This window comes from Cetorhinus maximus, chromosome 6, assembly GCF_964194155.1.
Source record: "Cetorhinus maximus chromosome 6, sCetMax3.hap1.1, whole genome shotgun sequence".
Classification (NCBI taxonomy): domain Eukaryota; kingdom Metazoa; phylum Chordata; class Chondrichthyes; order Lamniformes; family Cetorhinidae; genus Cetorhinus; species Cetorhinus maximus.
This window is the reverse complement of record NC_135884.1, coordinates 42,058,638-42,072,138: the sequence shown is the minus strand read 5'-3', so window position 1 is coordinate 42,072,138 and position 13,501 is coordinate 42,058,638. Positions and strand designations below refer to the sequence as shown.

General features: G+C 43.5%; 1 protein-coding gene across 12 annotated transcripts in view; it reads left to right on the top strand.

Moving 5' to 3' along the window:
• magi1b (membrane associated guanylate kinase, WW and PDZ domain containing 1b) overlaps positions 1-13,501 on the top strand; it is a 457,254-nt gene that overhangs the window by 407,457 nt on the left and 36,296 nt on the right. For all 12 annotated transcript variants that reach the window (XM_078543669.1, XM_078543664.1, XM_078543663.1 and 9 more), the window contains 2 exons: positions 5,779-5,869; positions 7,547-7,598. In XM_078543669.1, coding sequence (XP_078399795.1) covers positions 5,779-5,869; positions 7,547-7,598 — 143 coding nt within the window. The remainder of the gene's footprint in view (positions 1-5,778; positions 5,870-7,546; positions 7,599-13,501) is intronic.

Sequence of the window (13,501 nt, the reverse complement as noted above, 5' to 3'; positions counted from 1 at the left end):
GATATCAAACTTCATCCCGCCACTGGATGAGGTTTTTTAAAAAATCACTTACCCGCCTGCCCGTTGGGCCCGTGCGCCGACCCGAAGTTCGCACGGGCCCCTCAAAATCCTGGTTGATTAATGGCCTTAACAAGGCCTTTAATTAATGGCGGGCGCGCGTCCCGCTGCATAGCGCACCCGCCGACCGAAATATCGTGATGCTGGGCGCTGACGCCGGGATGCTCACGCATTGTCAGCGCACGACATTTTAAGCACTGGCATGCGGACTCCGCCGCCTGCACACCAGCCAGAAGATTCTGCCCATGGATACAGCCATTTTTGCAGTCTCATCACTTTAAAAACACCTCACGCCAACTCCTGAATTCAAAATGCCTCTCGTACTCGTAACCTTAAGATTCACCAACCCCAAACCAATCAAGAAATTTAAAATATATCCCGGACAAGCCACCAACCTGTTATGACATGGCAGATGATGTGTGCCAGGCAGATCAAATCCAAAAGGGAAATTTGATCACTCGGACACGACTGTTTTGCAATCTGTATTTTATTTTGAGATGCATGCCTTGAATTCAGAAGCAATAAGACTACTGCGACTTCAGAGGTTTTTAGAAAACTAAATTACACATTTATTAACAAAATAAAAGATTTCAAGCACATACATAAGGCTACAAATTACTATTATAATAACTCCTAAAAGCTCTAATTAACCTGGCTCCCAGTGAAACCTCCGTTAAGGCAACAGTAAAAACAAATAGATTTAAACAGACCCAGCCAAAGCAACACAATACCCTGGACAGTCGCATTCAAAATGAGTTTTCTCAGCTTCAGTTCCTGTAGACAGCAACTTGATGCACAGAGGCTGGAGGCTTTTCACACTTGTGTTAGATCTTAGAATGCTTCCTCCACCCCGTTACATATAGTATCATCTCCTTTATACACGTATCTTCCTTTTTAATGTAAATTCCATTGTTCGAATATATCTTTGCACGTTTACTTTTCTCATAACATAAATCTTTCATACTACTAATTTTATCAGTAACCTTTGGGAAAAATAAACACACTGTTTGGCTTAGCTTCTTCTGGCTAGGTCTTACCATCTCTTTGAAATTCAAACAACAATGGATCTAAAAATGCTAATTTTCCTTACACCCCTCATTCTAAACCTTCAGCCATGTTTATGTATTTAGCATTTCAAACCTAGCTTCTTGTTGATAACTCAAAACCTCCAGACCAGCTGTCTCCAATTCAATTAAATCCCCCCCACACACACACGTACACACAGAGAAACTAATCCAAACATCACTATTAACCTACCTTTACAATAAATCACGATAATATTATGAAAATTGTTATATTTTAATGGCACATAAAATAATCACTATCACTAGAGAAAATAGTGCTAGGAAACCCAATGGGACGAAATGCTGTCAAGTCCCCCGGACTTGATGGCCTGCATCCTTGGGTCTTAAAGGGAGTGGTTGCAGAGATTGTTGATGCATTCATTGTAATCATTCAACATTTCCTAGATTCTGGAAAGGTCGCAGCAGATTGGAAAATCAAAAATGAAATACCTCTATTCAAACAGGAAGCAGGAAACTATAGGCCAATTAACCTAACATCTGCCATTGGGAAAATGCTGGAATCTATTACTAAGGAAGTAGCAGGAGGACATTTAGAAAATGATAATACAATCAAGCAGGTTCAACGTAGTTTTATGAAAGGGAAATGGTGTTTGACAAATTTAATAGAGTTCTTTGAGTTTTAACAAGCACAATGGATAAAGGGGAACTCGTAGATGTAGTGTATTTGGAGTTCCAAAAAGCATTCGATAAGGTACCAAATAAAAGGTTTTTACACAAGATAACTGCTCATGGTTTTGGGGGTGATATATTAGCATGGATAGAGGATCAGCTAACAACATGAAACAGAGTTGGGATAAATGGGTCATTTTCAGGTTGGCACAGGGGTCAGCACTATTTACAATCTGTATTAATGACTTGAATGAAGAGATTGAGTATTTTGTAGCCAAATTTACTGACAATATGAAGATAGGAAAGCAAGTTGTGAGGAGAAGACAAAGGCCCACATTTTCACGGAGCTGGAAGGACTCCAGAGCCTTTTAAAATTGGCAGGCAGGACCCAATTCCAGGACTACCACTCCCATTCCCAGCACCCCCAATTTTCGCTGGGGCGGGTAGTGAGCCCAAAGCCTGCACTCCTGACCTGGCCAGTTTTATTGAGAGTGTAGGCATCTCCAAGCCCTCACCAGCACCTCCCCACACTACTGCCCCCACCTCTTCCCCCCAACCCCCCACCCGACCGTTCAATTTTCATGTAGTTCGACCAGCTTCTCCATGGCTTATGGCTCATGGCCCCTCAGAGGAGTTGTGAACCACAATCTGGATCCGGAAACATTTTGAAAGGTAAGTTCAAAAGATCTTAGCCATGTTTCCTTATAGCCCAAACATGCCAATACAATGCCATTCAATGTCAATTCCCCCCCAGTCCACCCCCATGGTCCCTTTTCACCCCCATGCCAACTCATGGCCTTTCCATGCCCATCCACCCAGTATGTACTATGTACAGAACCAATGAACCCTATGGTAGCAATGGCATATGTGAAACTGTTTAGAAAAATTAAATACCCATTTATAATGCTTGGGAAAATAAACTACTGGACTGAATTTTACGCTGATCGGGCGGGTGCGTGCCCGACCCAATCAGGCGTTAAATCGCGCAAGATGACATTGGGCGAGCGTCCCAACGTCATCCACGCTTGCGCAAACTTTTGGTTGGTGGGCACACGCAAAAGCCAGAAGCATGTCCGCCGACAATTAAGAGGGAAATTGTCTGTCATTTTACATAGCCCATCCAACCTTACAGTTAGCGGATAGGCGAATCAGCCAGGTGGCCTTTGCATTTTTCAACAAACCTCATCCACAGGCGGGATGAGATTTCCGTGATGAAATAAAATATTAAATAAATTTCTGTGGACAGCATCTTCATTGACTAAATTTTTCAGGTGACTGATTATGATGCATGGATACCTTGTTCAACTTTTGAAACCTTTATTTTTGCTGTTTCAGGTTTTCAGTTTCCTGAGACAGCTCTCTGCCAGCAGGCAGCTTTCTGTCAGCGCTGGCCCACGCCTGCGCTGACGACATCGCCCGCCCTCTTCCAGCCCCTCCCCGGCAGCACTGAGCTTTTCGGTGCGCATTTCATGCTGGTTGGCCATGACTAGCCAGCGTGAAATCTCAGTCAGCGGTCCGTTTCCTGGCCAATCCCAGGCCCACCGATTGCGCCCACCCGCCAAGCTGAAAATTCAGGCCACTGTTTCGACAACCCTATAAAAGTGTCAATCAAACAGACTATTAAAGTATCAATAACATGCATAGTAACGCTTGGCTGAGGGCCCAGACATACAAAAGGATTATGAGTGGCTAGTTGCTTTACACAGTTGGAGAGAAATCTTGACTTTGCTTGATTGACATTTTTAGGTGGTTATAAGTTTGTTTTGCAATCTCTTTTGTCAATGTCTCAATGTTTATTTGCACAAGATTATGAGGTGTGAAGTGCTTAAAGCTTCTGTTATTGATACTTTAATGATCTGTTTAGACACCTTTATAAGGCTGGAGGAACAGCAGTTTTCTTTTTCCCAAAGAATGGGGTTTTTTTTAATATAGGCAGTTTCACACATATCATTGTTACTATATGGTTCATTGGCTCAACACATTGTGTATACTGGGTGAATGGGCATGGAAGAGCCATGGGAAAAATGTGAACTAGTCCACTTTGACAGGAGGAGTAAAAAAGCAGCACATTGTTTAAATCAAGAGAGATTGCAGAATGATGCAGTACAGATGAATCACAAAAAGTTAGTCTGCAGGTACAGCAAGTGATTAGAAAGGCAAATGTCATTTACTGTGAGGGGAATGGGATATAAAAATTGGGATGTTTTGCTACAATTGTACAGGGTGTTGGTGAGGCCACATCTGGAGTACTGTGTACAGTTTTGGTCCCTTATTTAAGAAAGGATATAAGTGTGTTAGAAGCAGTTCAGAGAAGGTTCACTTGACTGATACCTGGGATGCGGGGGGGACTATTTTATGAGGAAAGGTTGGACATGCTGGGCCTGTATCCATTGGAGTTTAGAAGAATGAGAGACGATCTTATTGAAACATATAAGACTCTGACAAGACTTGACAGGGTGGATGCTGAAAGGTGGGTGAGACTAGAACTAGGGTACACAGTTTAAGAATAAGGGGTCTCCCATTTAAGAACTCTTTCCCAGAGCGCAGCAGAGGCAGGGTCAATGAATATTTTTAAGGTTAAGTTAGATAGATTCTTGATTAATGAGGAAGTGGAAGGTTTTCAGGGGGAATAGGTGAGAATGTAGAGTTGGGGCCACGATCGAATCAGCCATGATCATGGTGAATGGGAGAACCAGGCTCAAGGGGCCAAATGGCCTACTCATGCTCCTAATTCATATGCTTAAATGAGTTGGCAGAGGGAGTATAAGGGACCATGGGTTGGCACTGAGTTGGCATGGGGGCTACAAGGAGCAATGGGGATGGGTGAGGGTGTGAGAGGTGAGAGCTAATGGGCCTAGCAGCCTTTAGTACAACTGGGATGAGGTCCCAGAAAAGTCAAGGTAAGCATTTTAACCAGCCGGCCTTGGCACTTGGTCGTTCTTGTGGCTGCCTCCAATCTGTTTCCAGGGACGGCAGGGCCCAATGCCATCCCACATTTGCCCTGCTCTCCTTTCCCTGTGGAGTGAAAATCCTGCCATTTTGGGGGCCTTTCTACCGAGGCAGGAGTGGCTTGCCGGTAAATCTGGGCCAAAGATTCCGCAAAAGGACATAAGATAGGTTAAGTGAGTGGGGGGAAAATTGGAAGATGGAGTATAATGTGGAATAGTGTGAACTTTTCCACTTTGGCAAGAAGAATAGAAAAGCAGAATATTATTTAAATAGAGAGAGACTGCAGAATGCTACGGTACAGGGTGACCTGGGTGTCCTCGTACATGAATTACCAAAATGTTAGCATGCAGATACAGCAAGTGATGGGAAGGCAAAAGGCATGTTAGCCTTATTGCAAGAGGGATGGAGTATAAAGACAGGGAAGTCTTGCTGCCACTGTACAGGGCGTTGGTGAAATTGCACCTAGAGTACTTTGTACAGTTTTGGCCTCCTTACTTAAGGAGGGATATACTTGCATTGGAGGCAGTTCAGAAAACGTTCACTAGGCTGATTCATGTGATAAAGGGATTGTCTTATGAGCAGGTTGAACCTATACTCATTGGAGTTTAGAAGAACGAGAGGTGATATTATTGAAATATGAATTAGGAGAAGGCTTTACCGGGTAGATGTTGAGAGAATGTTTCCTTTCATGGGGGAATCTGGAACATGGGCACAGAGTTTCAAAACAAGGGATCTCCCATTTAAGATGGAGATGAGAAGGAATTTCTTCTCTCAGATGGTCAGTAATCTTGGAAGTCTCTTCCCCAGAGAGCAGTGGTGACTGGGTCATTGAATATATTTAAGGCTGAGTTAGACAGATTTTTACTCTACAAGAGAGGTGAGGGTTATGGGGGGCAAGCAGGAAAGTGGACTTAAAGTCACAATTGGATCAGCCATGATCCTAATGAATGGTGAAGCAGGTTCGAGGGGCTAGATGGTCTACTGCTGCTCCTAGTTCTTATGTTCTGTTATGTTCTTATGTATAAAATATTATAATAATCAATGTTGCATCTTCTAATGTATGTTTTTTCTCTTACAGAATCCTCCAATCCATCCTTGCTAACAAATGCAGAAAAGATTGCAACAATTACAACCACCCATAACCCTCAACAGCCACCACAGGATGGACGGTAAGTTATGTCCTTATAGTCCTGTGTTTTCCATGATATAGCTATCCTTGGAAGCAATTCATTTCTTTCTGGGTTAGGAGAGGGAAAAATCAGTCCAGTTCCAACATGCTGATAACTATCCAGTGATAGTCATCACAGTGTCTTTGTGCAAGAATATGAAGGTGAACTTACTCCTGCCACTAAATGTAACCCCTTCACCCAAAAACAAAATTATTGTGAGTATAAAATGGGAAGTCTGTTTTGATGAAGTTATCAGCAGGAGGAGATACACCAACGAGCCAAAGACAAGGCTGGACATGCCTACCAACAGGCAATATGTATGTTTGTTCATGAAGACTGGACATTTGAGTGAGTTACCACAGGGCTACCAATGATCACATAGCTGAGCTCCAACATCAGTCATTACATTCTGGAGAGAAGGGTGCAGGACACTGGGGGAAGGCTGGTGGTAAAGAATAAACTGGAGAAAAGTCATTGGCCTAAAGTTTGTAGTCAGCATCAAAGTGATGGCACTCACAGCTGACCTTGAAGAAAGCTGCTCACAAAGATCTAACAGTCTTTGTAACGTGGACTTCTCCTTTCCTGGCATTAATTTTAAATTGGCGCTAAATCAAGGGGATCTCCTGCCATCGAGCAGCAGTGTTGTCATCAAGCAGGATAAGCAGCAATCACATTGAAGAATTGTAACCAAGAAGTTAAGTGCACAGATTGTGCTTCATCGTTTATACGTTTTACCAGGAATGAAATAAAGTTCGGGGCGTGCACATTAGAAGCTGAAATATAATATTTATTGAAGTTTTTTTATTTCTAAAAATATCTATGGAATTTTTATTATAATAGAAAAGTTTGACCTTATTCAATTATAAAATTTGTTTCCAATGCTAAAAAGGTTCTTCAGTGGTAATTATGACTTAGTACACAGTTAAAAATTCAATTCACCCCATTAACAAGGCAGAACTTTTTGACTAAAAGCAAAATACTATGGATGCTGGAAATCTGAAAAACAGAAAAAGCTGGAAAAACTTAGCAGATCTGGCAGCATCTGTGGAGAGAGAAACAGAGTTAATGTTTCGGGTCTGTATGACTTCTTCAGAGCTAAAGAGAAGTAGGAGTGTGATGGATTTTATACTGTCTAAGAGGGGTTGGAGCAGATGGGGCAAAGTAGAAGGTCAGGGATATATGGGAGCCCAGGAGAGATTGATAAAGATGTCGTGGACACAAGATAAAGGGAGTGTTAATGGTAGTGTTAAAGACTAAAGAAGATACTGATAGTGGCATAAAGGTAAGATAGCAATGTGTTAATAGCAAAACTTTTTGGGGGGTTTTAAGATTGATATTACAACTTAAAATGGGAAATTCTCATCAGTTTGGTGATTTCTAAACGATTGCCATCTGTGGGAATTTCAGCGCTCTCTGTGGAGGAGCAGGGAATCACTGGCAGCAACTTCAGGCTTTCCGCACATAACTGTGCATGACAGTGAACGCAGAAAGTTTTGCCATCAATACAAACACAAAATCCAGGCCATTGTGGTAGTGTTTAAGAACTGACAGTTTGATTTTACATGATCCTGTAAAATTACTATTCAATTACTAATTTCCATCGTAGCATTTAAGCTGTGTTAATAAAAGACTTGAACATCTCAGAACTCATTTGTATTTTTTTCATTTTGTTTGAAGGAATAACACAAAACCAAAGCCAGATGTATCATATGATTATAAGTCAGCTCAGGTAAGTGACAGTTGTGGGCTTAATTACTGGAATTAAATTCAGTGCTTGGTGTAACGCCATTAGATCAAGGCCATTTACAAGCTTGGAATACCTCTTAACAATATGTTCAATGCAATTATCCTAAACTTAGTACATACAAAGGAATGGGTGCTAAATTTGCTGATGACACAAAGATAGGTAGGAAAGTAGGTTGTGAAGAGGACACAAGGAGGGTACATAGATAGGTTAAGCGAGTGGGCAAAGATCTGGCAAATGTATTATAATATGGGCAAATGTGAAATTGTCCATTTTGGCAGGAAGAATAAAAAAGAAGCACATTATCTAAATGGTGAAAGATTGCAGGGCTCTGAGATTCAGAGTAATCTGCATGTCCTAGTGCATGAATCACATGAGGCTAGTATGCAAGTACAGCAAGTAATTAGGAAAGCTAATAAAATGTTATCATTTATTGTGAGGGGAATTGAATATAAAAGTAGGGAGGTTATGTTTTAGTTGTATAGGACACTGGTGAGGCCACATCTGGAGTACTGTGCACAGTACAGGTCTCATTTTTTTTATTGATTAATGGGATGTGGGCATCACTGGCTAGGCCAGCATTTATTGCCCATCCCTAATTGCCCTTGAGAAGGTGGTGGTGAGCTGCCTTCTTGAACTGCTGCAGTCCAGGAAGGAAGGAGGGATGTAAATGCATTTGAAGTTCAGAGAAGGTTTACTGGAATAATACCAGGAATGGGCCGGTTATCTTATGAGGACAGGTTGACAGATTAGGCTTGTACCCGCTGGAGTTTAGAAGAGTAAGAGGCAACTTGATTGAAACCTTTAAGGAGGAGTCTTGAAAGGGTGGGTGTGGAGAGGATGTTTCCTCTTGCTGGAGAATCTAGAATTAGGGGCCACTGTTTTAAAAATAAGGGGTTGCCCATTTAAGACAGAAATGAGGAGAATTTTTTTCTCTCAAAGGATCATGAATCTTTGGAACTCTCTTCCTCAAAAGGCGGTGGAAGCAGAGTCTTTGAATATTTTTAAGGCAGAGCTGGATAGGTGATTAATAAACAAGGGGATGAAAGGTTAACAGGGTAGGCAGGAGGTTACAATCAGATCAGCCCTTGAGGGGCCGAGTGGCCTACTCCTGTTCCTAATTCGTATGTTCCTAAGTAAATTTGTATATGAGATCATCAGTAAAAGGGTTTAAGTGAGGAAAATTGCAAATTCAAAATGCTCTCATGTAATTTTGTTGTCACCCACACACTGGCTAGAATTTTCCCGTCGGCGATTTGGGGGTGGGGCCCGCTCACCGACGGGAAAATGACGTGGGATGACATCAGGTGGAACCCCCGACGTCATCCCGGTCCATTTGAATCTTAAGGAAGGCGGGCGGACAGCAAAATCAGCTGTTCGCCCGCCAACCTGTCAATGGCCAATTGAGGCCATTGACAGGATCATTAAGCTCATTGAAAGACTTGCCTGTCCAACCTTAAGGCTGGCGGGCAGGCCAGGAGCCCCAGTGGGTTCTGAAAAAAGACTGGCGGGATGAGGTTTCATCTCAGTTTTTAAATAGTTTATTAAAGTTTCACTCATATTTATTAACATGTCCCATCTCGTGTGACAGTGTCACATGAGGGGGATATGTTAATAATGTTTTTCTTTCTCTATTTTTAAAGTTTTTTTAAACATTCAGCACTCTCCCTGAGACAGCACTTAGTCTCAGGGAGCAGTGTGCTCTTTCGCACGCATGCGCGAAAGAGCGCACTTTGACAGATGGGGAATCCCTCCACCCCCCGCATAGCGCTTCCTGTCGGGCAGGCCATAAGGCCCACCCACATAAAATGGCGGCCAGCCCCGTTTCAGCGGCGGAGTTCGGCTGCCCTCCCGCCGCCGAGCCGGTGGGGCCCGCCCGCTCATCAAGGTCAAAATTCTGGCCACTGTTTCATCAACAAAGGGGCTATTTGGCCCATGCTAATTTGAACCAACAACTAGGAAGTACTAAAGTTAGTTTGTTTTCTATTGTGTTTCCTCCAACCTCATGGGGCCGAACAGATCTATGCCACTGCTTACGCTCCATGAACCTTCTCCCATTGTACTTCATTTAACCCAATCTGTATACCTTTCTATTCCTTTCCCCTTACTTGGCTAGTTATCTATCTTATCTACTTATCTGTTTATGTATTTACCTAACTTCCTTTTAAATGCATCCATACTGTTAATAAATGGTAGGACCCTGGGAAGTACCGAGGATCAAAGGGAACTTGGTGTGCATGTCCACCGGTCCCTTAAAGTAGCGGGACTGGTAAATAAGATGGTTAAGAAGGCAAATGGAATAGTTGCCTTTATTAGCCGAGGCATAGAATATAAGAGCAGGAAGGTTATGCTGGACAAAACAAAAACAGAATTACCTGGAAAAGCTCAGCAAGTCTGGCAGCATCGGCGGAGAAGAAATCAGTCAACGTTTCAAGCCCTCATGGCCCTTCGGCAGAACTGCAGCATAGTTTCAACAAGGGAGAAATATAAATTGGTTTAAGGTGGGTGGGGGGGGCGGCGGGGGGGGAAGAGACACATTGAGGGTGTGGTGTGAGCAGATAATGATCAAAAGATGTCACAGACAAAAGGGTCAAAGAGGTGTTGAAGGTGGTGGTCTTTGTCTGAGAAAAGTGCTAATTAAGAATGGAAAACAGGATATTCAAAGTACAGCTCTAGTGGGGGTGGGGTGGAAAGACTAAAGGTTTTAGTTTTAGATTTAAAAATAATGGAAATAGGTGGGGAAAGAAGAATCTATATAAATTATTGAAAAAAAAAAGCGGGTGGGGGGTGGAAAAGAAACGGGGTGGGGATGGGGGGAGGGGGAGTTTAAGATCTAAAGTTGTTGAATTCAATATTCAGCCCAGAGGGCTGTAAAGTGCCTAGTCGGAAGATGAGGTGCTGTTCCTCCAGTTTGCGTTGGGCTTCATTGGAACAATGCAGCAAGCCAAGGACAGACATGTTGGCAAGAGAACAGGGTGGAGTGTTAAAATGGCAAGCGACAACTCTTTCTCCGGTACATCGATCATTACTTCGGTGCTGCTTCATGCTCTCGTCGGGACCTGGAAAAATTTATTAATTTTGCTTCCAATCTCCACCCCTCCATCATCTTCACATGGTCCATCTCTGACACTTCTCTTCCCTTCCTTGACCTCTCTGTCTCAATTTCTGATGATAGACTGTCCACCAATATCCATTACAAGCCTACCGACTCCCACAGCTACCTCGACTACAGCTCCTCACACCCCGCTTCCTGTAAAGACTCCATCCCATTCTCTCAGTTCCTTCGCCTCCGTCGCATCTGTTCTGATGACGCTACCTTCAAAAACAGCTCCTCTGACATGTCCTCCTTCTTCCTTAACCGAGCTTTTCCGTCCACGGTCGTTGACAGGGCCCTCAACCGTGTCCGGCCCATATCCCGCGCATCCTCCCTCACGCCTTCTCCTCCTTCCCAGAAACATGATAGGGTCCCCCTTGTCCTCACTTATCACCCCACCAGCCTCCGCATTCAAAGGATCATCCTCCGCCATTTCCGCCAACTCCAGCATGATGCCACCACCAAACACATCTTCCCTTCACCCCCCTTGATGGCATTCCGTAGGGATCGTTCCCCCCGGGACACCCTGGTCCACTCCTCCATCACCCCCTACTCCTCAACCGCCACTTATGGCACCTCCCCATGCCCACGCAGAAGATGCAACACCTGCCACTTCACTTCCTCTCTCCTCACCGTCCAAGGGCCCAAACACTCCTTTCAAGTGAAGCAGCATTTCACTTGCATTTCCCCTAACTTAGTCTACTGCATTCGTTGCTCCCAATGCGGTCTCCTCTACATTGGAGAGACCAAACGCAAACTGGGCGACCGTTTTGCGGAACACCTGCGGTCTGTCCCAAAAAAGAAAAAAAGACCCAAACCTCCCTGTCGCTTGCCATTTTAACACTCCACCCTGTTCTCTTGCCAACATGTCTGTCCTTGGCTTGCTGCATTGTTCCAGTGAAGCCTAACGCAAACTGGAGGAACAGCACCTCATCTTCCGACTAGGCACTTTACAGCCCTCTGGGCTGAATATTGAATTCAACAACTTTAGATCTTAAACTCCCCCTCCCCCCATCCCCACCCCGTTTCTTTTTCCCCCCCCACCCGCTTTTTTTTTTCAATAATTTATATAGATTCTTCTTTCCCCACCTATTTCCATTATTTTTAAATCTAAAACTAAAACCTTTAGTCTTTCCACCCCACCCCCACTAGAGCTGTACTTTGAATATCCTGTTTTCCATTCTTAATTAGCACTTTTCTCAGACAAAGACCACCACCTTCAACACCTCTTTGACCCTTTTGTCTGTGACATCTTTTGATCATTATCTGCTCACACCACACCCTCAATGTGTCTCTTCCCCCCCCCCGCCGCCCCCCCCACCCACCTTAAACCAATTTATATTTCTCCCTTGTTGAAACTATGCTGCAGTTCTGCCGAAGGGCCATGAGGGCTCGAAACGTTGACTGATTTCTTCTCCGCCGATGCTGCCAGACTTGCTGAGCTTTTCCAGGTAATTCTGTTTTTGTTTTGTTTTGGATTTCCAGCATCCGCAGTAGCTTTTAGCTTTTTGTTTTTAAGGTTATGCTGGAACTGTATAAGATGCTGGTTAGGCCACAGCTAGAGTATTGCATGCAGTTCTGGAATCCGCATTATAGGAAGGATGTGATTGCACTAGAGATAGTGCAGAGAAGATTTACCAGGATGTTGTCTGGGCTGGAGAGTTTTAGTTATGAGGAGAAATTGGATAGACTGGGGTTATTTTCCCTGGAGCAGAGGAGATTGAAGGGGGACATGATTGAGGTGTATAAAATTATGAGGGGCATAGATAGGGTAGAGAGGAAGGAACTTTTCCCCTTGGTGGAGGGATCAATAACCAGGGGGCATAGATTTAAGGTAAGGGGCAGGAGGTTTAGTGGGGATGTGAGGAAGAATTTTTTCGCCCAGGGGGTGGTGAGAATCTGGAACTCACTGCCTGAAAGGGTGGGAGAGGCAGAAACCCTCATAACATTTAAGAAGTATTTGGATGTGCAATTGCGATGCCATGGCATACAAGGCTATGGGCCTAGTGTTGGAAAATGGGATTAGAATAGTTAGGTATTTGTTTGACCGGCGCAGACTCGATGGGCTGAAGCGCTTTTTTCTGTGCTGTAGACCTCTATGACCATTTGCCTCAACCAGTTCATGTGATAGTGAGTTCTACATTCACCACTGAATAAAGAATTTTCTCCTGAATTGCTTATGGGATTTATCTTGACAAACCCCTTCATAATCTTGAAGGACTGGTTCACTCTTTTTGTTTTTCTGGAGAAAAGAACCCCTGTCTGCTTAGTCTATCTTGATAGTTTCAGATATTAATAAACCCCTTGAAAATAGCCGTAACCGTATTATTTTTCAGTAGTCCCTTGAGCACCGAGTAGCTAAACGCACCATGTATTATAGCATTCAATTCGTCAGGACAAAATATCTCATGATCAGTTTGTATTTTGTGCTGATCACACCTATAACAGTAATAGGGTTGGTATTAATGTGAACATCTGGGTTAGAAAGGGAAAGGTTTCTCCAGTTTGAAGGGCCAAATAGCCTTTCTTTCTCCAAACCTCCTTGTATTCTGCAGCATGTAAACCCCGTGCAACCATATGTAATAGGTTTCGATAAATTTGCGTGTCAGGGTCTTCTATGGTTTGTTTCTTGGTCTGATCTATAGAGCCACAATAATGGCAATTGTTTTTGTCATCTAGTATTGAATCATGGCACCACAGACCACGGTCAAGCTATGAACCCCTCATTGTGCTGCAATTATAATAAAATGAATATTTATCAAACAGAACCAACTTCTGATACCTCATTTAGTAG